Below are 24,119 nucleotides of genomic sequence, written 5' to 3' on the forward strand. Positions count from 1 at the left end.
GTTTGCTAAAGTACTCAGAAGTGAGATGTATCAAACACTTTACAAGCAGGTAGTTGGCATATTGCTTGTGGTAGGAAACGCACCATATTGTCTGTGCACTCTTTCCCTCTTGATATATGATGCCACATAGGCATCCGCTTATGAGGAAGTTTGCTGCTTGGACATGACTTGTGATAAGCATTTGCAACCTGAAGGGAATGGATGATAAAACCATACGCTTATGCACCAAAGATACAATAGGAAAGAGACAGTCTATCAGTCACGTGAATTGTGATTGGCCTGTTGCAATGGAATAGTCTTTAACAAAAAAAAAAGAAAGAAAAAAAAAGAAAGCTCTTTACCTTCTGAATGGATTTTACACAGTTGCACAAAAGGAAAAAGACAAAAGAAGAGAGAAAAGTTCCCACCAGCTCTTCCCCTCCAAAATTAGCACTGGCATAGGTGAAGTTACACACAAAGGAAAGTCTCACTTTCTTTGTGCTTCTCACAATGACATCAACATGCATGGCTATGAGATGACAAGAAAATACCTCACTCAGGATGAGTAACAAATTAGAATTTTCTTCAAAGTAAAAAAAAATGATAACACAAGACCATCATAGTTATACACTAGCTCTTACCAAACGTTCCTTGTCTAAATGTCAGTTAAAATCATTGATCGGAGTTCTGTTTTATCTAACACAACACAGGGGAATTTTCTGAATAGGCTGTAAAATGTCTGCTATGTAACTTGGTTGGAATATCTGCCAAAAATGCAGTTGGCTTTCTTTTTGACATTGTTATCTACTTTGAAATTACTCCATAGAATAAATAGTGATATTCCATGGGTAGAGGTAGATTATGGGGTTGAAATAATCAAATTGGAGCCCCGTAACTTTATGTGCTATAGGATGATTCTCATAAAACTGAGATATTCCCATAATTAACCACTAGCCATGGGATATTATAATATATTCCATGGTAACTAGTATTTTTCCATTTCCCTCCCCCCTGGTAGAATTAGTATGATTAATTTTGCTCTGGTTTCACCTATTGCTGACATAAATCAGTATAATTAAAAGTAAAAATACCATAATATGAGGCAATCACTGTTTAGGTCAAACCAGCCAGTAATGACCAGTGAGACCTTTTATAGTCAGCCTTTGCCTCTAGGAGGTAGAGAGAGCTCTACCTCACCAACCCATACTTGCAAAAAGGAATGTGGTTTAGAAAATGTAGTTCAAAACCCTTTATAGTTCTAAATGCTTAATTCTAGTGGAATATTATAGAATAACTGGTTAACATGCCATGGAATAAACATCCTTACATCTAGTCTTGTCTCAGAGTGAGTCATTCTGTATTAGTGTCAAGAATTTGAGCTGTTGTTCTACTTTGCAGTTAATCATCAGAAAGAGACAGATCGTCTCATGAATATGCATGATGGTATAGTTGTCCCTTCAACTTACTAGGCACCTAGTTTCTGTAATGAGATGTACAATATCTGCCATTTAAAACAGCTGAAAGGTCCCAATTGGGAACAAATGAGAAAGCATCTGGCTGTTTCGAATTCCAGCCCTGTTTTGTCAGAGAACTCTGTAATTGCTGAGTACTTGGCTCCTACTCTGCTCTGTGAAGCATTCAGCTCTCAGGAGCCTCTCAGATGCATTACACAGTCCAGCAAAATAGCTGTAGAACTCTCAAAATTCTTCCACTAGATGTAACAGCTCTTCAAAATATCTTGAGACTTGTATGCCCTTAACCAGGACCAAAGTTTGGGCTCCTAGAGCGTGCTCTCATGCTTAGTTTTGCTGATCAGCCTCCACTGTACCATTTGTCCCTGCAACCTAGATTTCACACATATTATTCACTGTGTGATGGTGGGACTAGAATGGATAAATGTGCTACCCATTGCTCTAAGAAAGCAGTCTGGCTGAATCTTAAATCACTACGCGGGATGGAGGTTAACGGTCAGATGGACATTCCTCTAAGAGGTTTCCTACCTGCTCTGTTAATTTCTAAAATTTCTTCTTGGGCCAGTGGGCAAGTGTCGCTCTGAGTACTGTGGTGTGGAGAGTTTACGACAGATTTACAATAATTGGGGGATCCCAGCTGGGGTGGCCTCGGGATATGCTTCTTTTTTTTCTTTGGTAGCTTCTGCTTAGCCATAGCTAAGGAGTAATACATTCCGAAATTGTTCACAATGACAGGGACAGGCATGGCAATGGTCAGCACGCCGGCGAGAGCGCAGAGGGCCCCCACCAGCATGCCTGACCAAGTCTGAGGATACATGTCTCCGTAGCCCAGGGTCGTCATGGTGACAACAGCCCACCAGAAGCCGATGGGGATGTTTTTAAAGTGTGTGTGTTCACTGGCACTAGGGTCATTTGGTTTAGCACCTATTCTCTCGGCATAATAGATCATCGTGGCAAAGATTAAGACGCCCAATGCCAAAAATATGATGAGCAGCAAGAATTCGTTTGTGCTGGCACGCAGGGTGTGTCCCAGGACCCGCAACCCAACGAAGTGGCGGGTCAGCTTGAAAATTCGCAGGATTCGCACGAAACGGACTACACGGAGGAAGCCCAGGACATCCTTAGCAGCTTTGGAAGACAGGCCACTGAGTCCAACCTCTAGATAGAAAGGCAGTATGGCCACAAAGTCAATGATGTTCAAAGAGTTTTTGATAAATTCCACCTTGTTTGGGCAGAAAGTGACTCTCATCAAGAACTCAAATGTAAACCAGACCACACAGACACCTTCGATATAGGTGAGGAAGGCTTCAGTCTCTGCTTCCCTGTAGTGCCGCACCTGGGTGTCATTCCCGATGAATTCAGTTTCTGTCTTGTTCACAATGGGGTTAAATCTCTCATGGGTCTCGAGGCAGAAGGTGGTGATGGAGACCAGAATGAAGAAGAGAGAGGCAAATGCCACATACTGTGGAAAGAAAGATATGAGAGAAATGTTAAACAGTCAGTTAACCACAGAAGCTCTGATTCTGACAAAAAAGAGAGACAAGAGCCGTGCTAGAACTGAATATTATACCAAGCCTTCTGAAATGCCAAGTCGCACCAGCAAAGACAGCTACACATTCAAACTTGGAGGGAGAGCAGTACCCAAGTACATGCTAATGTCCATTCCTACACAGACAGCATTTGAGCGTGAGTATGAATTTAAGCAAGCATTTGAATCTCAGAGCTTTCTTTGGTATTTCAGTTTAAGAACATACTTAAATTCTACCTGCCTAAACTGAGTCTTTCTGGTCTTAAAGATAGAGAACACCTCCTAGGACAGTGGTCACGCAGGTGTCCTTTCACTGCATTGCGTCGGAGGTTTGGTGGCTGCCTCTTGCTCCCCAGATTTCTCAGTGAGGTGCTAGTAAATGCAAGTGCCAGTCTCAGGTGGCCTCCACAGTAAGGGTCTAACTCCAGTTTGGCACTGTTAGGCTGTATTACTAAATCCCAGGGATAGGTCAAGGAACAGGCACTTAGCAAAACCCAGCTCTCCTGCAGTAAGCATGTCTGCCCTCAACTCCCTTCTTCACATTATTTTTTTAATCTAATATTTAATTATTTACTTCGGGGAGTCACGCAGGAAGAAGGAGCATGAGGTTTTCTGTATACCTGTCAGCTGATCCAAAATGAGACAGATCTATCAGATTTTACCAAACAAGGTTTTCTTCAAGAGATTGTCACTGCAATGTAAGACTCATATGAGAGCCAGATTAATCTTTTCCTTTTTTAAAGCTGTTGGACTTCAGTTTGGTTAATCGAGTTATGCTGAAGGTAGAAGCAGCCCCCAAAGTCAATGAGTGTTTTTCTAAGAATTATTTTCTTTTTCTGCCTCCGTTCCTGCTCTCCTCAGCTTAGAGGAGATCCCTTGGTTATATTCCATAATAATTGAGGGGAACAGTCAGGATGAAATTTGCAACTCTAATAACCACACTTTCTCTGTTCAATCCTCCTTTAATAAATCAAGTAGTTTTGTATATATAAGAAGCCTGTTTGTGTGTTAGAGCAGAGCAGTATTGGTAATTCCTCTTTCCATTTCTCTCTTTGCATTTAACTTCCTGTTTGTCTCTTTGTGTCTCTGACAAAAGAAATTGTATGTGATATTATTGTACAGTCCGCTTGAGCATGAGGAAAATTAAAATATTATTTAGATATTCTCAGTGTCCCACTAATCATAAAGTCCCTTTTTCATCAGTGTAGCCATAGCATGGGTTAAAAAGAGCTAGTTTCTTTTGTCTGCTGCCAGTACTTGCAGAGCAGAAACAAATCACTGCCAAAGGAATAGTCAAAAATAACTTCTGCTTCATGCTACCAAAGCTCTCCTGCAATCGAGAAGTTCCTCCTGTCTGCTTGTCTAGGTAGACATAGTACAAAACCACACCTGACCTTCCCTATTAGCAAACAAAGTCAAAAGCAAGTATTTGCCAAGTTTAACGTGAACTGTTTAATAGAGAGAGATCACAGAATCATTTAGGCTGGAAGGGTTCTCTGGAGGTCATTTGGGACAACTTCAAAGTTGGACCAGGCATGCTCAGGGCCTTGTCTGATCCTGGGTATCTTCACAGCTGGGGCAGCCTGTGCCAGTATTTGACCAATAAGAGCAAATAAGCTTGGAAGGATACAGAAGCAAACAGACTCTTCTCCATTTTCAATTCAGTCTTGCTGACATAGAGTTGAGAAGCTTACCTAATGTCACAGATTCAAAGTGAGTACCTTCCCTTGCATCAGGCTATCAGAGCACTATTATGTGATGGTCCAATGTACGTGTTAATATGTGCTAAAATCAGTGGTTAGTATGGTAGTCTGGAAGATAAACAAACTAGAGGTTAGGAAAGTTGAGCAGCAGGACTACTGGTATCATGTTATTGGATTGTCCTGTTAAACAGGGAAATTTCTCCAGGCTCATTTTCTTCATCTGTAAAACAGGTTAAAATGCTAAGTGGTATTTATGTGCTTTGTGATCCTCGTTAAATGTGCACAGGTTCTATATGTTTTAGAATCATAGAATCCTTAGAGTTGGGAGAGACCTTTAAATGTCATGTTGTCCACCTCCCCTGCAATGAACAGGGATACGCACAGCTAAATCAGGTTGCCCAGTTTTCATTTTGTTGTTATTGACTTCACCAATTCTCAATAGTCTTCCTTAAAAATAAGTTGAAGAGGCTTTTAAGTGGTCAAAGTTAGTTTGTGCATGATATCGTTAATGTTCAGAGCATAATTAAGCAAGGGTTAGTTACCCAGTTTTCTGAATATCAGTAAAACAGGAAACAAAAAACATTTTTCAACGAGAATTCAGGGATATGTTCCCAGCAGCCTTAGAGCATGGCTGCTTCATTTCAGCCTGGAGCACATTTTTACTGTAGAGTTTTAGAGCCCTGAGAATTCAAGCTGCAGAAGGAAATGCTGACACTTCATTAAACCAGGTAGCACCCGCAGATAAGAAGCAGAGAGGGGAACTGAACCATTTTGCATTTTAAGGGACCTGTGAAAAGACCCCTTTATGCTGACTCAAAACGTGATTCTTCTCATATATGAATATGTCTCCTGAACATGTTTTTCCTGCTTAGGATAAATGTCAGGCTGCTCTTTCACATCAACTATGTTAGAAAGTGTAGTTTTCCTGCAGTGAAGGGAGGAAATGACCAATTCTGACAGGACATTTAAATTTTCTGCCATGGTACACGTTAGCAGTGTTGCCAGCAGAGAACATCACAACCATAATCTCTCTTGCTGTTAGCTCTTGTGTGCATTCTCTTTGGCTTCAGAGGGAAGTTGAGAACTTTTAGTCCCCAGTTCAGCAGAGGAGGGAAGTGTCTGTTGAATGAGCAATGAGGTATTTGAATTGCTCTTTCTGTATTTATGAACATGCAGTGTTCCTTCACAGATACAGGTGTGTCCTTGGATGTTTTGCTTCTTTGGAGCTTTCAAGATTTCATAAAATTGAGTCCAAGCGAAGGTCTTGACTGGATGGATGCCAATTTAATTTTTTTTTTTCACTGTCAAATTACTATCTAATCTTAAAGCCTATTTTATATTTGAGAAGAAAAAATAGTCCTTAGCCATTCGATGCTTCAATATTGAAAGACTCTTGATTTTAAATGTAACAATTATACCAATATGTCCCAATGTATATTTTTACATTTTGCCGTGTCTGCAATGTGTCTTGTGCTATCTTCATTTCACAGCTCTGGAGGACATTTAAAACCTGTCTGGACACTTTCCTGTACAATCTACTGTAGAGAACCTGTTTTAGCAGGGGGGTTGGACTAGATGTTTTCCAAAAGTACTAAACCCTATGGTTCTGTGATTCTGTGACTGTGAAATTTACAGCTTCTGTAGTATATGGTTGTTTTGTCCAAGCAAATTACATTACTTCAGCAATACATAGTCATCCAGATACATCCTTGAGATATAGGAACTAAGTGGTCAGGGAGTAGATGTACCCTGTAAGTTGCAAAGGAGGCAATTGTTTTGTGACAACTTTTTTTTGTAACGTAAGATAGATTGTTTGCAGAAGTTCCTGCCCACATAGCCACAAGGCCACTTATAAGATGGAAACTGGTGTCTGGTGCTCTTCATAGCAAAACACCTCATAAAAGGAACTTTTAAAAGACTAGAAGGTTCTACTGAACTACACAGACGACCAACTGGGGATTCCAGGACCGCTATTACAAAAAGACTGAGCATGTGCAAGGAGGTGGTACCTTACGTTAATGATTTTGGGGGAAGTACTGAATATGTATGTACTGTCCTGGAAAATCTTTACGTATGTTATACAAGTAAAGTGTATAAGCTGAAGATCTTTTGTCCCAGGTAGGCATGATAGGTGGAGCTATCCCCCATGAATCCAGTGCCTTGATAAAAGCGTGCCTGCTTCTTAATACCACACTGGTGTTCAGGAGTTATCTATCAGACTGGCATTTTGTCTGATAACAATTTGGTTTTGTAGGAAACCTGCACAGATGGAAAGGAGAAGGCAACTACTCCCTTGTCTGATCCAAAGTGCAGAAATGAATGAGAACCACACCTGATAGTTCATTCACTGGCACCCCCCTCTGGTGTATTTACCCGCTACAGCTGATAGGATGCAGAGGTTTAGAAGCCTTCTGTAAATGAATGTGTAGTATATAACAGGCATAAAAATATATTAATGATCCCAAACTTATATTTCTCCCATCCTTTTTTAAATCTGAATAATTGTCCTCACTGGTTAGCTGATATAAAATCTATCAAGGAGGTAATGAAATCCAGAAGCCATTCATCTACTGTTTTTCTGAGATCAGCATTAATTCATATCAAAAGGTTCAAACGAAAAAAGAAAAAAGAAAAGGAGAAAAAAGTGCCCTCCTTGGCCTTCTATCAAAAAGGCCAATGAAAATCAGCTATTGTGCCTAGTCAAATCCAGAGATGAGGAAAGCTGGTAAAATCTAGTGAAGACTTGGTGTTGTCTATCTTGGAAAATAAGGCTATCTCATTATTTCAGTAATAATAGCCTAAACCCAAAATGAACCAGTGGATTTTTCTTGTGATATTTAATGTTTTTAAATCTTTCTTCTACTTGCACTTTACATCAGAATCTCTCAGAATTTCTAGGACCAGAATCTGCTGGATAAAAAAAGTGAGGATTTTATCAAGTGATGTCATGTGCTGTTGAGTTACATAATGGCAGCTAAAATTTTCTATAATTAAAGAAAATACCTGGGTAATGTGTTTGAAGTGATCAAAACTCCTTTATCTGCTTTGACACATGTGAATGATTCCTACTTAGCCTAGAGGTGGTGCTTTCATTGCTTCTTTCTGTCTCTAATACCAGCAAAGAAAATTATCAGATTGCCCAGAATGGCAGAAGCCATATGAGAAGGCAGAGAGGAGAGTTTTAAAGGGATGTTTTGATTAAAACGTAAATTATGTTAAAATGCCTTCATTCTGGAGAGAAAAAAGAAAAATACACTTCTGCATAATTTCTGCAAATAGTGTTTCTATTTTTTAACAAGGCTATTTTGAAAGATGCCAAAATGCATCATGCCCATGCAAGTGGAGAATTTCACCATCTAATTTGTATTGCAGTTTTAAACTGAAAGAGGGCAGATTTAGATTAGATGTAGGAGGAAATTTTTCACTGAGAGGATGATGATGTGCAGGACCAGTCTGCCCAGAGAAGCTGTGGATGCCCCATCCCTGGAGGTGTTTAAGGCCAGGTTGGTTGGAGGCCTGGGCAGCCTGAGCTGGCAGCTGATTTAGTGGGTGGTAACCCTGCCCGTGGCAGGGGCTTGAAACATAGAAAGCACAGGAGTTAAGGAGCTATCTTCTTAGTCAGTATGAACAGGGCCTCTGAGCATGAAGTTCTTCTCCCATAGGAGAACCAATGAATTCTCAAGACTAAAATGGGAGAAGAAAACATTCTGATCATACATCTTCATTACCAAAGAAAAAATGGTGGAGTCATTCGTGCTGCAGTGTTTTCATGAATGTAAGTTATGACACTATTGAGATCCTACATGCTTTTTTGTGTTTTTTTTTTCTTTCAACTGAAAAGAACCCCAGGACTCGTGCTTTTTCAGATCAGTGATGGTAACTCATGAGCTTGTTTTCTACCAAGCACCAGTATTCATCTGTTCAAAGTTTGTATCTGAAACCTGCTTAGAATTGCCAACTTTTGCCTGTCTGTGACATGAATCACTGAGCTGTGCCTTTTAATCTTATTTTTAAATTGATATTTTAACCACTCTTCACTTAAAACTTAGCCCAGATATTAACAAAATGTGTAACAATAGAGAAATCTTTTTGGTACAACCCTGCCAAAGCCTGAGTTAAATGAGAGCTGCCTTAAAATACTTAGCTTTATAACAACTCTGTTATCTGTCAAGACTGATTTTCCAGCCTCACTTAGAGATATGGATCCTGATTCAAGCAAATGATTCATTTTGAATGTCTAAGTAATTTTGCTGAATTTTTGAAAGAAATATTGAATCTGTATGACTGATGAAATGACTAAATGTAGGCACATGATACTAGCACCAGCTAATGCTGTGAAAGTGAGCAAAAGTGAGGACTGTGTCAAAAAGCCCCTTTGACAACATTTCCTTAAGAATTCTCATATAAGATGTTTGCAGATCTTTTGGGTGATGATTATGAAATTGAAGTATTTGAAAGGAGAAAATCCAGTTGTGCTTTGAAGATGTGAAATAAGTATATGAGAGCACAATCAGATGTAATTGACAAGCCTTTGTCTCTGAAGGGTCAGGTGATCATCTTGGCAGTCCATCTGTCTGTCTGTCTTCTTTCAATGCTATAATAAGGACAATAAATACAGCTCACTTCAGTGAACACACTGGCTCAGTCATGAGATTGTTCAAAGTCATGCTTCTTAGCTGAGGCTAATGAAAGAAGTAAGCTTACAGATAAACAAGGTTTGCTCCAGAGACAGATAAAAAGTCCAACTAGCAGCTCATGGGTGAAATGATTATGTAACGTCCCCAAAAAATATATGACAGCTTGCAAAAAAATCCTGGAATGCTTAGTGACATGCAGACATGAAACAGCGTGTTAAAAAAACGTGTAGTCATCTGTGGAAAATATGCTTAAGTTATTCGGTGTTGACACTGCAATAAGTAAATGAGAAGCAGCTCTCTCAAATGTTAGTCCTAGCAGGCAGCCGTGTGCTTTGACAAGGTAGTTAGAGGGATAAGCAAGACTGAATCAGAACTGGAAGTGCAGTACATACAGCATTTCTCTGTGACCACACGGCCAGCCAGCTGGTCACCAGGCAAAGTTTGGAATGATTCTTTGTAGGTCACAGGCAAGTTTTCCAGTTAGATTTGGATCTTGTGATTTAGTAGGAACACCATGCATGGTTAAAGCAGGGATGTGAATTTATTTTGTAAGATTTTTTGCTAGCTGCCTTGTCTGGGTAGTGAGAACTGTATGGAGAGAGTATGGTGGGAGGAAGAAATGTTTCATATTGCTCAGCAACAGCTCAACGGTAAATTGTCATCTAAACACTTACAGATTCCTGATCCAAAAGTGCCCCAAGAAATCTGCATCGAGGTATATGGGACACTGCAGAAGGAGCTGCAAGTGTTGAAAGGAAGTGTTCCATTTCTTCAAGGGACTGTAGAAATATGTTCTAAAGGGACCTCCAAATGTAATCTGGCCATGCCTTTGTCCCAAAGCAGTCTTCATTCATTCTTGAAAGACAGCTAAATTTGGCTGGTTTTGAGGACATCCTTTTCTGCACAAATCTTATCCCAGTACTTCACCATACTCAATCTGTAATTACTCCTTCCTAATGCCTAACATAAATCATCTGTGCTACATTTTAAGCTTGTTTGCTTTTGTCTTATCTGTCACAGACAGCTATGGATTTGGAAATTTGCAGACGTTTTCCTTTTTTTCTAAGCTAACAGCCACTAAACATTCATTTTCTACGAATCCTAGACTTATGTTCTCATATTCTCATACTTTGCTGCATAAAATCAATATAATTATTAATCTCATTTTCAGATGATGCTACACACATTTATGCTGTCAGTTCTGTCAAATGTTCTAGAATTACAGAAACCGAGAAGTCATTTAATCTCTCATACACTGGAGCATGACGACTGAAACCAGGCAACTTTTTCTGCAACTGCTCATTATTACTAGGTTTTTCAGTCTTTTCTGTTAGGCAATATGCAGCTTTGCACACAATGCGTGATGCACACTTTCCGTTCTCAGCTGACAAGTTTTGTAGTGATGACTGGCGGTAGTGTCAGGAGTTATGATTTTCAGGATCTTGCCTCACTACCTTTGTTCTAGATACTATTTTATCTCTTGAGAAAATCACACTTCCTCCCTCTTTGACTCACTGCCAGTCCTTCGTTGTAGGAAAAGCCATTTCATATACGGCACCTTAACAAGAGAGGGGAATTCCTGACTAGAGCTTGGCAGAATCCGACTGGGAAAACTCAAAGATTTTGCAAAATATGCTTGGTTCTAAGGCTTCTTATGGCTTTGGAGTTGTTTTTGTCTTTCTTCTTCCAGACTGAATAGAAATTGCATGTGATTATGATCACGTGCAGGCAAATGAAGCTAGGTATTGTATCTCTGCCTAAGACTCACATTTGGAATTTAGACATGTGAAAACAGAAAGATGTCTGGTTGACAAATTTTACTCTCTCAAATGCATGCAAGTATGGTGAAGGCAGAATGCCTGTTGGTCCCAGCTCCACTGGAAAGAGCACACCCCATGTGTGAAGGTATGGAGTGCAAAACTCCATAAGGAAATGCTTGAAATATGCAGTGGTCCTTGATCTGAATACAGAACACCCTAACCTAATAAACAGGGCAGACTTTACTTACTGTAGATTTTGAGCCAAGATATTTGGAGTGTGTGCCAGATCATGCTTGTATTCAGGCAATGATGCTTTTACTTTGAGACAAATTAGAAAAAGAGGCTCTCAGATCTTTAATAGTTTAAAATGTGTCTGGGCTGGCTACTGTTGAACGAGGTGCGAAATCTACCTGCTTGTCTTCCACGAACAGACTGATAGGGTTAGTCAGTAGGACCCTTGCGGTTCCTATGTAAGATGAAGGGGAAGATTCAGAAGACATCAGCATACAGAGGTGAGCAGAACCTGCACATGTGGGGTCCCTACTCCATTTTCTTCCTCAAAGCAATACTGTGGCAAAAGTAGTCACAACACAGTTCCTTGTTGGAGGCACAAGCCAACCTTTTTTATATTTGACCATGAATTTTTGCAGCATCAGTTTCTTACTGCTCTCACTGCTCCAAAAGAGATGTTTCAGAGTTGTAAATTCAGGGAGTCAGTGAATTTTTACCATCTGACCATTGAGCTGAACACATCAGAACTGAAGCACTCAAAATAACTCAGCACTGAAAAACTGAAAGCCCTGAGATCCCTCTGGGTGCCACTACATGTTATGCTCAGGATTTCATGTTTTCACTGTAGTTTATATGGAAAGATGGGGCAGGTAATGCAGTCCTTGAAAAGACAGGCTTTTTAGCATAATAGATGTCAAAACCCAGGCATTTCAGTGATTGTTTCACGTTAGATAAATTCACATTATTTGATGAAAATCTTTTGTCATCAACTTTTATTTTCTGGATTATATTTAGCAGTGGGTTGTAGACTTTTTTCCTCCCATAGTGCTCATTTGGCTTAAGTCATAGCTACCAGCTTGTGTTTTTAAAACATTATGGCTATAGTTCATTCCCTACCATTGAACAGTGTAGTAGAAGCTTCTATTGCAAAATATGAAGATTTTGGTTGCTTTTGCTTTACAAACCCTTAGTATCAAGTATTGGATGAATGAATTCCTGATTCCATCACCTTAATTATCAGTTGTTATAAAACTGGTCAAATACTGGAACAGACTGCCCCATCTGTGGAGATATCCAGGATCAGACAAGGCCCTGAGCACGCCTGGTCCAACTTTGAAATGACTGATTCCATCACCTTAATTATCAGTTGTTATAAAACATTAAAAAACTCTAATATTTAATAAAGAAAACAAAAAGTATTTTCCAAGCAAAGAATGCTTTCATTCCCCAGTTAGTCAGTCTGTTGCACAATTTATTTTGTGCTAGGAGAATACACAGGGTGGGAGCATCCTTGCTCACACAAAATCTCTACTGACAGCAATCTTTGTCAGTACAAGATTTTGACTGTTTGTGAGCCATTTCAGATATCCAAATGAGTGATAAATAATACAGAAAACTGCGTGTATGGGAACTGTTGAATCACGGCCTGATCCACTGATTGAGCACCTGAGGTGAGCACTGAGTCAGCTGCAGGAGCACAGGTGAAGACAATGCATTTGTGTGACTGGAAGGGGTGGAGTCTGACTGCACCTCTCCTAGACTCCATTTAAAGGCTGACTACCACTGGGGAAGGGTTTCTTGTTGGAGATACTTTGTGGAGTTTCCCCTAGTGAGCCTCAGTATTCAGAGACTGGTGAGCACTTCCCTTATTATCAATTGTCTCTTTGCCATCTTGAGAGTCTTTCTAAATTATGCCATCTATTAAATATCTTGACTGATGATGCTATTCGGTATTATTGATTTTGTTTTCCACTCTACACTGTGTAAGTAGCTTTTTGGAGGCAACTTTCAAAATAATGTATGCCCTATATTCTGTTTTAGTTCAGGCTCTTGGACTTGATTGTGAGTGCTGACTGTTTCGTAACAATCAAGTTCTCACCAAGGTGTTGTGCTGCTTGTAATATAGGGTTTCTTGCTCTGAGGATGGTGAGCCATATATTTTTTGTAATCCCCACAAATATGGAATTCTTCCCTAGTGCTAGTCCCAGTTGCAGTTGGATAGTCTTGCAATTTACAATTGCTGGGGCACAGCAATTGTAGATTTCTACTCAATGATAAAATCCTAATTATTTATTAAGATGTACATCTCTGGTGGTGGAGTAGAAAGAATCAATATTCTGTATGTACATATAGAGTAAGATTAATATATATAAAAATAGGTATGTGTATAAATTAGCTACGTTATAATACTATATAGTATTTGTTACATATAATGTCCTACAACTTATTTATTTTATAGATATGCGGTATGTGCTGTAAATGTAGTGTTATAGATGCATAATCTCTAAAGTGCTAAAGCACAGAGGAATATGGTAAATGTGTTTATGCGTAGGTTGCTCTGAAAGTAATGCCTCCTATTTATTTTGATAGAAATGACAACACATGCAAAGAGCACAGTAACGCTGTGCGTGTCAGTGGGTGCAATTTTTTTCTATGTGGAGGGATTCAATTCCACACCTTTGCTTTATCCACACTTCCATGTGGGACACCGTTTTGTCAGACTACCCCTCTGCTGTTCCCTGTTGTAAAAGAAGATGTAATGGAATATAGGTGGGAAGGTTCAAGCTCTACTGCCATACCACCAACGTCTGCCTCTTAGGCTTATAGGCCAATATAAAAAAATAGGAGGCATTACTTTTGGAGAGCCCTTATATGTCAAGTATCTCATGCTTGTCTCAAGAACTGTGGTGGTGTCTGGCTGTAGCACACAGAGGACCTGTTCTCTCCTTTGTGCACAGCCCTGCAGTAGCAGTAATTACTAGAAGTTTTTGTATGTAGGTGAGCCCGCTAAACAGGAGGAGCACACTACCCAGAGGGAGACAGAGGTCTCCTGGGGGGACTGGAGACCTTACAGATATATCTCTGCTATCATGAGATCACTACAGCCTCGCATTTGTACTGTGACTTTTCACAGCACTGTGTTTCCTGAGTTTTTCCTCTACTAAGCAAGGAGAGGAAGGGCTTGTTCTAGCCTTCTAGACTTCTGCTTTGTTACTTCTCTTTCTGCCAGACACAGCCTTTCTTTTCCCTTCCAGGTCTGCACCTCCCAGGTGGAGGCAACTTGCTGGAAACACTGCTGTCTGGAAGGAGGCTTCACCAAGAGGATGGACTTGGGGCCAGCCATAGTGACTGCCCTCGTCATTCCCGGTGTTCTTGATGCTGCATGGACTTCCAGGTATTTGCTTAGTAGAGAAACATGGGGGCTATGGATGGGAGGTGGCATCTACTACCTGAATGCAAGCTGATGTGTGCACTGTTGCTGTGTAACACCCTCTGATTCCTAGTCCGGAAACTGAACACAACTCTACAGTGCAAACTTCTGTCTCAGCTTTTGCTGCTGAGGCAGTTAGTAGTTTCATTTTATAGTGTTCTGCTTCGCTTGTTCCCAGGTACAAGTTAGATTTGCTATAGCTTCCTACCTACAGAATCCTCTTTTACTGTATTTTCATGTTTATCAGTCCAGGGAATTAAGGGGTTATGGTAATGATATCTGGTATTTCATCACCCTCTTTTGTCAGCATCAACTCTATCTCTTTGAAGAGATATTTTACCTGTGGTTTAGCTTCCAGCATATCTAAGAATAAACAGCTGCAGCCAGTAAGGTGGGCATTTCATGCCAGTTTGCAGCTTTGTTATGCTATCACCTGTTCAAGTGCTCAAGCACTTTGATTCCCTGGTAGAATGTGTAGCACCTGTGATACCCAGCTATTGGCTATGCACAGTGACTCTCTCCCCCAAGGCTGGGGCATTAGTAACTGTGTTAGCACCTGTGAAATTCTTGTGGAGAAAGGATTTCTAGTGGTATTGCAGCACTATGGATTAATCCTACAGCATGGTCAACCTGCTTGCAGCAGTTCAGGTTTTTCCAACAGCCCTTTGCAGGTAACTACAGGAAGAGTCTTGCCTGGTGGTGAGTTAAGGACTGCTCTCCATTAACTCCTATAGTTAGGGCTTTTTGGCTGGGATTGTAAAAGGCTTGGCACCTCTCAGAGAAGGAGGCCTTTTAATGCTTACTGTGAGGTATGTTGCATAAGCTACAAGAAAATACTTCTACTTAACCTTGAATGCACAAGACATTGTTTTAAATTAAGTCACTGAAAATATTAGGAAAGGAACATAAAGTAAAGTCATAGCTTGAACCTTGAGCTTTCTACATAAGATGAAAGGAATCTGCAGTATTTTGAGAAGTATGCTAGCTGTGTTATGCAACTGTTTTGCTTGTGTCCTGCAGTATGCTGAACATCTTGGAGGATAATAGGATTCTCTCATCTTTTGCTGCTTGCTGCATTCTGGCTGCGTCAGCCATGGTGCATTTGTTTATCTTTAGTTCATTCAAACACACATGCAGGTATGATGTGAACCATGACTGAAGAGCCAGCTTAGTTTCTGAATGCTACTGTCCACCCTAAGGGACGTAGTCTTTATTTGGAATAGCTTTGTTGGAGTATCATGCCTTTACCTGTGCTACAAAGATACTGCATAACATTGTGCAACCCTTTATGCCTTGAAAGTGCTGTTGAAATGTTAAAAATCAGTCCACAACTGTTCTGTCAGGCAAAACAAGTAGATTCTATTTCTATTCCATAGGGAAGGTGACTGTGAGGCTCAGAGGTTATAGAAGATATTTCTCAAGTTTGTTATTTTAAATTTGACTGTACAGCTACCAGTACTAAGGTCTCTGGTTGGAGCAAAATTGAGGGGTATCTTTCAAAACATGTGCCTTGATATCCAGAATTAAAAAAGTGGTCTCTGATGATGATTTGCTTGAAGTGTTTGAGATATGAAGAGTGGCTGTTGTTTGGGTACATGGTGGTTCATCTCCTTGTGGCATGCAGCCTGAGTCAGGTAATGATTTGCAGCAGAAGCATCTGCTGGCTCTTCACGCAGCCCTGTGGCAGAGGATGACATCTGCACTTGGCACACCTGTTCTCACCAGCGGGAGTTGACACAGCACAGGGGTGCTTCCTTGCCCAGAAGCCATGGAGGTGAGCTGCAGGGTGCCAGGCTGGGCAGGTCAACAGGTCAGCTCCAGGGCTGTTGGTTTTAAGGTGCTTTGTAAACTGTTGAGCTATTTTAGGCACTTAATTTCACAAACCTAAATGACTATAAAAATGACCAACATGCTGTATTAATTATTCACTCTGTTCTATCTTCACCAACTGGATTTCTTCCCCCCATCAATATACCTACGCTTCTTCCGCTCTTGCCTTTTTCTCATTCATTGTTTGGAAAATGGCTCCTCTATTCAAAACAGGTGATTCACAGTTTGGCTGTAAATCTTCTATGCTGGAGAAGCCCTACCTCCTTGCCAACCCTCCCCTTCCATCCTACAGTATCTAAATGAAGCCTTCCGTACTAAGGACCCAGAACTACCAAGTAGGTTCTGCTAAAAATTTGCTAATGAATTAAATTGACACAGTTGGGAAGGAGTTCCATCTCAAACAATCAATACTGGCTCAGTGATGTATAACAGGCAGGCAGGTAAATTACTCTAAATAAATTTACAATTGATTTTATTTTTAAAACCAAATTAGGACATTTGTATTCTTACCAAATAAGATCAGCTACAATTTATGTAAATAAGCATAGTCCTAGGTTTGTATTTCCTAACAGTGGTAGTCACTGTTCAGCTCAGTAACTTTTATTCCAGGGATAATGTGCATGATTTCTTGGCCAAATAGATGGTTTGTGTGCTGTTAGAACAGGTCAAGTTTATTCAGGAATTCTGCTTGTTAGATTGTTCTCTCTAATAGCTGGTGATAGCATCTGGTAGTTAATGGATGCTTATGGTCTGCATAACTCAGTGAAGTTGATGGGACTGGCTCATGCACCAGTGTCCCAGAGTGGATGTGCAGCAAGGGCCTGGAGCTGCCTCCTGGCCCCCCAGTGCTTCTTAGGCTGGGTGCAGCAGGGCTGTGTGCAGTGCTTCCTTCTATCCTGTCTCTGCTCCCTGCCTTGCACTGTGCCACTGCCTGGGTGCACAAAGGAAGAAGTGCCCTTGTAGGAGAACGAGCTATCAACCCTTTTTTGTCCCAGTGTTAAGCTGAGACTATGCTTCCTGACTCTCAGCAGGAGGCCCTGTTGGGATGCGCGCCTGCGGTCACCAAAGCCATGTGCACAGAGTCAGCTCAGATCTGGAAGAAGTCTGGCTTTGACACTGTGCCCAAGTCTGCATGAACTGCTGTTCCTCGTTTGCTAACTTGGAGGTAATTTTCGTGCACAGATGACTTTTTCAGAGACATGGGGTGAGCAGGTCACTGGGAAGGGGGCAAACTCTCTCTTCAGAGCTGTGGACAGTGCTTATAGCTGTGTTGTTTCAATAATTACGCAAAAGCTTATAGTCTGAAATCGAATAAGATCAACCCTGCCCACAGCAGAGGATTGGAACCAGATGATCTTTAAGCTCTCTTCCAACCCAAGCCATTCTAAGATTGTTACTGAAGAGCTGAGTTATAGCAAGCTCCCTCAGGTGTTGGAGCTTTGGTGTCAGCAATGCTTCAAGATCATGTTCAAGGACCAGCACAGACTAATATGAACAACTGGCATAGAGATTTTTCAAAAGCAGGTGGGGAGAGATTAAAATCAGAAGCTGCCATGGCTTGTTCTTTGCTTTTTTCTTAACCTTCAGTGGCTTCTCAGCTCAGTTGCACACAGTTCCTTCAGGTGCAGGGGGTGGGCTGGACTTAGACTAAAAAGGTGTCTTGAGAAACCCAAACATTTTTAGCCAGATGTCATAGGATGTAATATAGCCATTGGATTTCTAAGATGCTTGGCTTATTTTCTCTGTGCGACATTAGCTTGTGAGTACAATGTTATGGTGCTCTCAGTGTCCTTGTGTAATGACCATTGGTGTGAGTCACTGCTGCTTACTCAGAAAATCCTGATCATTCTTTTCTTCACATGCATACAAAACTCCCATTAGTACCGAAGATGAGTGAATCTGTTAATAGGTGCTACTTTAACCTGGGTCTCTGGCATATCAGATGAGTCACCATTCATACAAATCTTGAAATCTAGAAGTGATAGAAGGCGTGTTTTGTACTTCCTGCTGCAGCTGGAAGGCTTTTCCAGAGTTTAGTGAATTATGTGGGATGAATATCTCTTCTTCTGAGGCAGAATACCAGGGTGGAATATTCTGTAGCCTTGCTGCCTTCTTTCAACCCTTGGTTCCTATTTACATGCTGTTTTGTCTTGCTCTGCTTTTCCCTCCTTTGTCAAGTGCCTTTCAGGTCATTGCATACTGCTCTGCTACCTTTTCAGTCAGTGCTCAGCAAGGGTAGATGTACTGAACTGGTTCAGTTTCCTGAGTCTCAGTTCCAGCCTGCAGAGATCTTTTGGTTTCAGCCACGATTGCTTAAGAAATAAAAAAAGGTGAATGCAGAAATCTCTTCAAAGCTCAGTTTTAATTGGAGTATTTTTCATTTAATGTTAATTCCCTGATATGTGTCAAAGCGCAAATATGTTTGATGGGGATAATCTAATATCACAAACAGGCATGTGTAAGTTAATAGCATGTTATGAGGAATTTTACTTTTGAATACTATGGTTAAAAAATCTAATTAGTCTGCTGGTTTGTCTGCCTCTCAAACCTACTCAACTAGCAGCTCAAGTACAAGCTGTTCTTGTCTGCAGCTGATGGATCTGCTGCACTTCCCCAGCCCTCCCCATTGCCTGCCAGACAGGGATCTGTATCAAGATAGCTGAGCTGCTTGAATGTAAAGAATACCTCAACTGATTCAGTGGCTCATGGGTGCAAGAAGTATCATGCAGTGCATTTGTTACTGTCATGCTCTTATCAGTGGACTTGAATTCCTGGCTGGCTATCTGGGGTTGAGTATTTTCAACAATGACTAGGGGGCTTTTCTTTCCAGCTTTCATTAAAATTAATGGAAGCCACGTGGCTGAACTTCCCACTCTGGGCTTTGAAAATGCCAGCTGGCACTGCTGCTAAAGAGATTTGGGAATTGCTTGCTTTCATTGATCCCACGGGGCAGGGAACCCTGTAAGTGAGCTGCTCAGTAAAGGCAGGGCTAAAACAGAAGATAACTGGGTCAAAGATGGGGATGCAGAGAGGTGTTACTTTTTAATAACACTTGCCTTACTTTCCACTTCCTCTTGTGGTGGAAGGCGGTATGTCTGCAATTATGAAAAAGAGGTGTTAACTGCTGCTTTCCTGCTGGAAGGCACGCTGGGGCTTCCTGCATCTGACATAACTTCATTAATTTTTCTTGGGTTGACTCCTCAGGCAATAGTCTTGTAAGCAGGAATTCAGATCAAGCCTCTGTTTCACTGTAAGTTGCAGCATTTGATGAAAATGCCGGGGTAGAAGACAACATGGAAAAGTACCACCTCTGGTGAAGTATGGTGGCAGTGGGAGCTGGAAAACATCTTGCTTTGTTTTACTACACCTGGGTGAACTCAGTCTGCAGTGCAGCCAGTCTGTGCTTGGCATTGCTATGGCTGCCTTATTTTGACCTTCAAAACCCTTTCTTTTTCTTTAAATATTACTATTATTTTTAAATGTGCAGTCAGCTTCTATGTTGTGGGATCCCTTTCTCATCTCATCTCTTGAGTGTTTGAAAAGGGAGGGAAATTTCTTTCCCAAGTCCTTCTGCTATTTCAAAAGAAGATTGCACTGGAGCCATATGGCAAGGCAGTGCGTTCTTCTACAACACCAGGGATGTATCCTGCTGTACTAAAAGGAAGAAAAATAAATTGCTGATACAAAACTAGTCTGTGTCTTGGAAGTCAAAATCTTTTTGTTCTCTCCCACTCTGAAGATTACAATTGTGAGGAAGCAAAGAAATTCAAAATGGGGAGAAGGTGGTTCATAGTGGGTAGCTTTAAAATAAGACTTCTCTTTCACTTGAGCAAACTGATTGACAGAAGCTGTTGTTAGATTATCTGGCAGCCTTTTTTTCCCAATGTGTGCTGCAGCACAAATACTGAATTCTCTAAATTGCCTTCAACGGGAGCTTCACCAGTACTGCAGTGACTGTGTCTCCTGAGAGGTTGCCTGTAGTAGCTTCCAGCTGCCTGGTTTGGCAAGGCATAGCAGGACAGCGCAAGCTGCCAGCTGCTTGGCAAGAGGTTTTAATACCTCTTCTGTGGCCAAAGTGTAAGGGGTGATTTTACTCAGAAAAGTAAGATCTTTGAGGGGGTGAGATATTTGAATAGGTTGAGTGCAAGACTGTGCTTTCAGTGTCTTGTTCCTTGCTGCCAGTTTTCCTTTCCCTTTTCTGGGATTTCATCCTGTAAAGCTGAAGTGAGGAGCAGTGTGCATGAAGTGGGGAAGGAGCAAGTGATGAAAACAAGGAAACATGACATTGCATTAATTAGCTCTCTGCTGCTTGGCAACAAATAAATACTGGTAGCAACAAGAGGGATACTGAAAAGAAGTGCAGGTAGCTGAACTGAGGAAGAAAAGCTTGTAGTATTTCTTCTCCCCAGATCACCAAGGTCAGACTAGAAATGACCACGTGCTTTGTTGCACAGGGAAAAGAACAAAAAATGAAATATGATTACTGCGGATAAGCTGTCTTGGAAAGAGATTGTCAATATAGATAGTATATTTAAAATAAAATCTTCTCCATAATCACTTCACAAGCTATGTTTTGTGTAATAACCTAGAATGTGTCACTGAAATTACAGACACTGGGCACAAACTTAGCTGCAGGCAATGGCACCTGTATCACTAGCTGGAATGCCCTGAGCTGTTCCTCAGCCTACCACCTCTGCAATGCCCCGGTGAAGGAGCAGCTGGCTCTCCCTTCACACCCCTTGCCCTCAGCTCTTCCAGTTGTTCTTTTCACCATGGAATTAGATCAGACCCTTTTATGCCTTTACTGTTTGCAAGTGGCACATTAATTTTCAGTCAGCTAGAAACCTTCTGCACAAGGTATGCTCCTGGCAGTTTTTAATGTTAATGTGTTATAGGTTCTCAGATGCATGAGGCTGCCTACCATGAAAGTAGTGGCTTTTTTTCATCTATTATGATGAGTTTTGTTGCTTTAAATTATGTATGAGGTTTATGTTTTTATGAAAAGGACATAAACACAACCAAACTACACTAAAATTATAGAAAAATGCATAATGGTTAGAAACCAGTGAATTAGTGGAAGTTTCTACTACTACTACTTCTGAAAGCAGTTGAGGCTAGCGTTAGGTTTTGTTATTTAGCTGGTCATCTCTGAAAATCAGCGAGCACATTCAGGGAGCATGTGCAGCGTAAGCCACTATGCTGGTCTCTGGGCCATTTTCCTGCTGGCACTGGAGGTTTTGCTCTTGCTGTTGCTTTCTGGACCTGGAAGGTGATGTAGTGAGGTAGCAGGACTCCTGAATAAAAACCTGATATGATGCATTGAGTCTGAAATTCTGATAGTAGTGCATATTGATTTTTATTTTAGTGATTCTTTTTACTTTCTCTTTTGTTTCCTATGCTGTTAGATTGGTTCTGATCCAGCAGAGCTGCTCCCAAATCTCAGTCCAGCAGAACTTACTTTCATAGCGGCATCAAGCAGCAGAACTTACCTCAGTTTTGCTACCTGCATTTGCAGGCTTTTAACTAGTTTAAGGAGGAGAGAAAGAGGTAGTTGGAAAAAAGAGAAGAAATAGACAGTGTCCTGCTCCTCCTTCCATGCTAACCAATAGCAAATGGTAATAGTTTTGTGTTGAGTAGTTTTTCACATATCTTGAAATGACTTATGAAAGAGGTAGGCATTAATTCCCCATTTCTAGATGGGGAGAACTAAGCAGCAGCAAGGATGAAACAGGTTTGTTTTTTTTTCCTCTAGTAAAATGTACATTTTCCTTGGAGCTAAATAAATACAAACCTGGATTTAGTGTGGAACACAGATATGACAACAGTGTCCCTGGAGAGCTGGTAGTGCTCTTAAGCTATGGTGGCAGTGAGCATTAGGGCTTGACTAAGCATGATTCATTAAGTCTATTTCTTTGAAAATTGTGTTAAAAATGAGGCAGGAGCCAGCCAGCTTCCGGAATAGCAGAGCACTATGACTTACAATGCTTCTGTTCATTTACTGCAGTAACAGTACAACAGCAAAAGAAAATGCAGATGGTAGTCAGTGGTGGCTTTACCTTGTTCAACTACTTGAATCAAAGGCTGTTCAGAAAACCAAGGTTTGTAGTCCATCTCAGTTTGTTTTTAAACAAGAGCACTGTTCTGTATCTTTAAGGATGTTATTTCTCCAAAAAAAGGATACTGCCTGATGGCTTGTTTTTCCCTTGATTCATTATTAAAGAACTAGTGAAACTAGTAAATGATATGGGCTTCATTTCACAATGTCATTTTTAGACTTGTAACTTATTTAAAAGAAAATAACAGCTGACTAATGAAGTTGGTTGGGAGATCACTTTGTTAGCTGATGGGTTATTTTTTTAATCCTTATTATGACTAAATCTAGCAGTTTTCAGGAAAGTACTCTATTCTGGTTAAGGCTGCGTTCAGACTGTGGCTCTCAACCATAGGCTTAAAGTTATGTACAGTGTGTGATTTTATCTCCCTGATGTCCACATCAGACCAAATTATGGTAACAAAGGAGGTTAGTGAGGATAGCAGGAATATCACAATTGGGAGTAACGAGACCCTTGGGAAATAAGTTCCCAAGAAGCAATTACAGAGTGGTGAGACTGGTGGAAGAGCAAGGACAATCTGTATGTGCATATGAAGTATTTGCAAGTCTGCTCACAGGTTTTATTTGGGGAAAATTAATACAAATTCTGCTTGTGTGTGGTATACAGAATACTTCTGGAAGAAGTAGGACTTTGCAGTCTGAATGGATGATCACAATTTTCTTGGCAGGCTGTCCTTTTAACTTGGGCATCAAGGTATTCATAAATAGACTTCTTTGTCACAGAAGGTTATATTTACGAAATACTGCATGCACTTTTTTTTAACCTTGGAGAAGAAGTAAGCCATTCCTTTTAAAGTGCTCAGTGTAAGAGCACAGACTATGGAGTTTGTCTGCTTATTGCACGGGACTACATGTTTAGAAGCATATAAAGTTAAAGGAATTCTTTCTTTTGTGATCATTTATTTCTCTTTTGTAAATAGGAATAAGAAAGCAATATACGTCAACATTTTTGCCATTTACACCCTAGGGAAGCACCCTAGGGAAGATGACTTTACTCTAAAGCACCTTTTCTGAATGTCTTAAGAACCTTGTTAAAGACTAAGGAGCTATGTTCAAGTCTTTGGAGTTCAATGCTTCAACTGCAAGACTATTATTTTGGTCATATTTTTCTTCTTTCAGGGAAAATATCCAGCTATGCCAGAATCATGCTGTGGTTGAAATTGGTAGATATTCTCTGGCTTGTTTCAGTGAGTGGAAAATTCAGCTTCTGGTGTCTGTGAAGCAGTAAATTGCATGCTCTGTCCACAGCTGTTTGCAGTCACTAGATTAGTTGTGAACCGTTCATTTTCGAGCCAGACTCATAAAATCTCAGTCTAGAGCTTTTTTTCTTTTTCAGTTTCTTGTCATGAATTTGATTTTGAGCTTGTGGTGGATGGAAAACTTCATCCTTTTTACCAATAATGAATGAACTACCTTTTGTAGCAGGTGTTGAAGTGATACCAGAATTCTGAATTGCTTGGTTTGATGGAAAGGCATCTTTGATGTATTGGGTGCATGTAGGTGATGAGTGAAAAGGCTGGGTATTTCATCTGGGATAAACACATGCTCCATAATGGATCCAAAGCTCTTGCATCTGCAAATACAACAGAGAACACTAGAGACCCAATGAAATGAAAGTTTGATATCCTGTGAGGACAGAACTAGTGGATGTTGTTT

General features: G+C 40.6%; 1 protein-coding gene across 4 annotated transcripts in view; it reads right to left on the minus strand.

Moving 5' to 3' along the window:
• KCNC1 (potassium voltage-gated channel subfamily C member 1) overlaps positions 1-24,119 on the minus strand; it is a 99,397-nt gene that overhangs the window by 16,423 nt on the left and 58,855 nt on the right. For all 4 annotated transcript variants that reach the window (XM_065755247.1, XM_065755245.1, XM_065755248.1 and 1 more), the window contains exon 2: positions 1,980-2,913. In XM_065755247.1, coding sequence (XP_065611319.1) covers positions 1,980-2,913 — 934 coding nt within the window. The remainder of the gene's footprint in view (positions 1-1,979; positions 2,914-24,119) is intronic.

The sequence above is a fragment of the Cyrtonyx montezumae genome, unplaced genomic scaffold (genome assembly GCF_038088225.1).
Source record: "Cyrtonyx montezumae isolate F1298 unplaced genomic scaffold, pur_monq_1.0 scaffold_10, whole genome shotgun sequence".
NCBI classification, from domain to species: domain Eukaryota; kingdom Metazoa; phylum Chordata; class Aves; order Galliformes; family Odontophoridae; genus Cyrtonyx; species Cyrtonyx montezumae.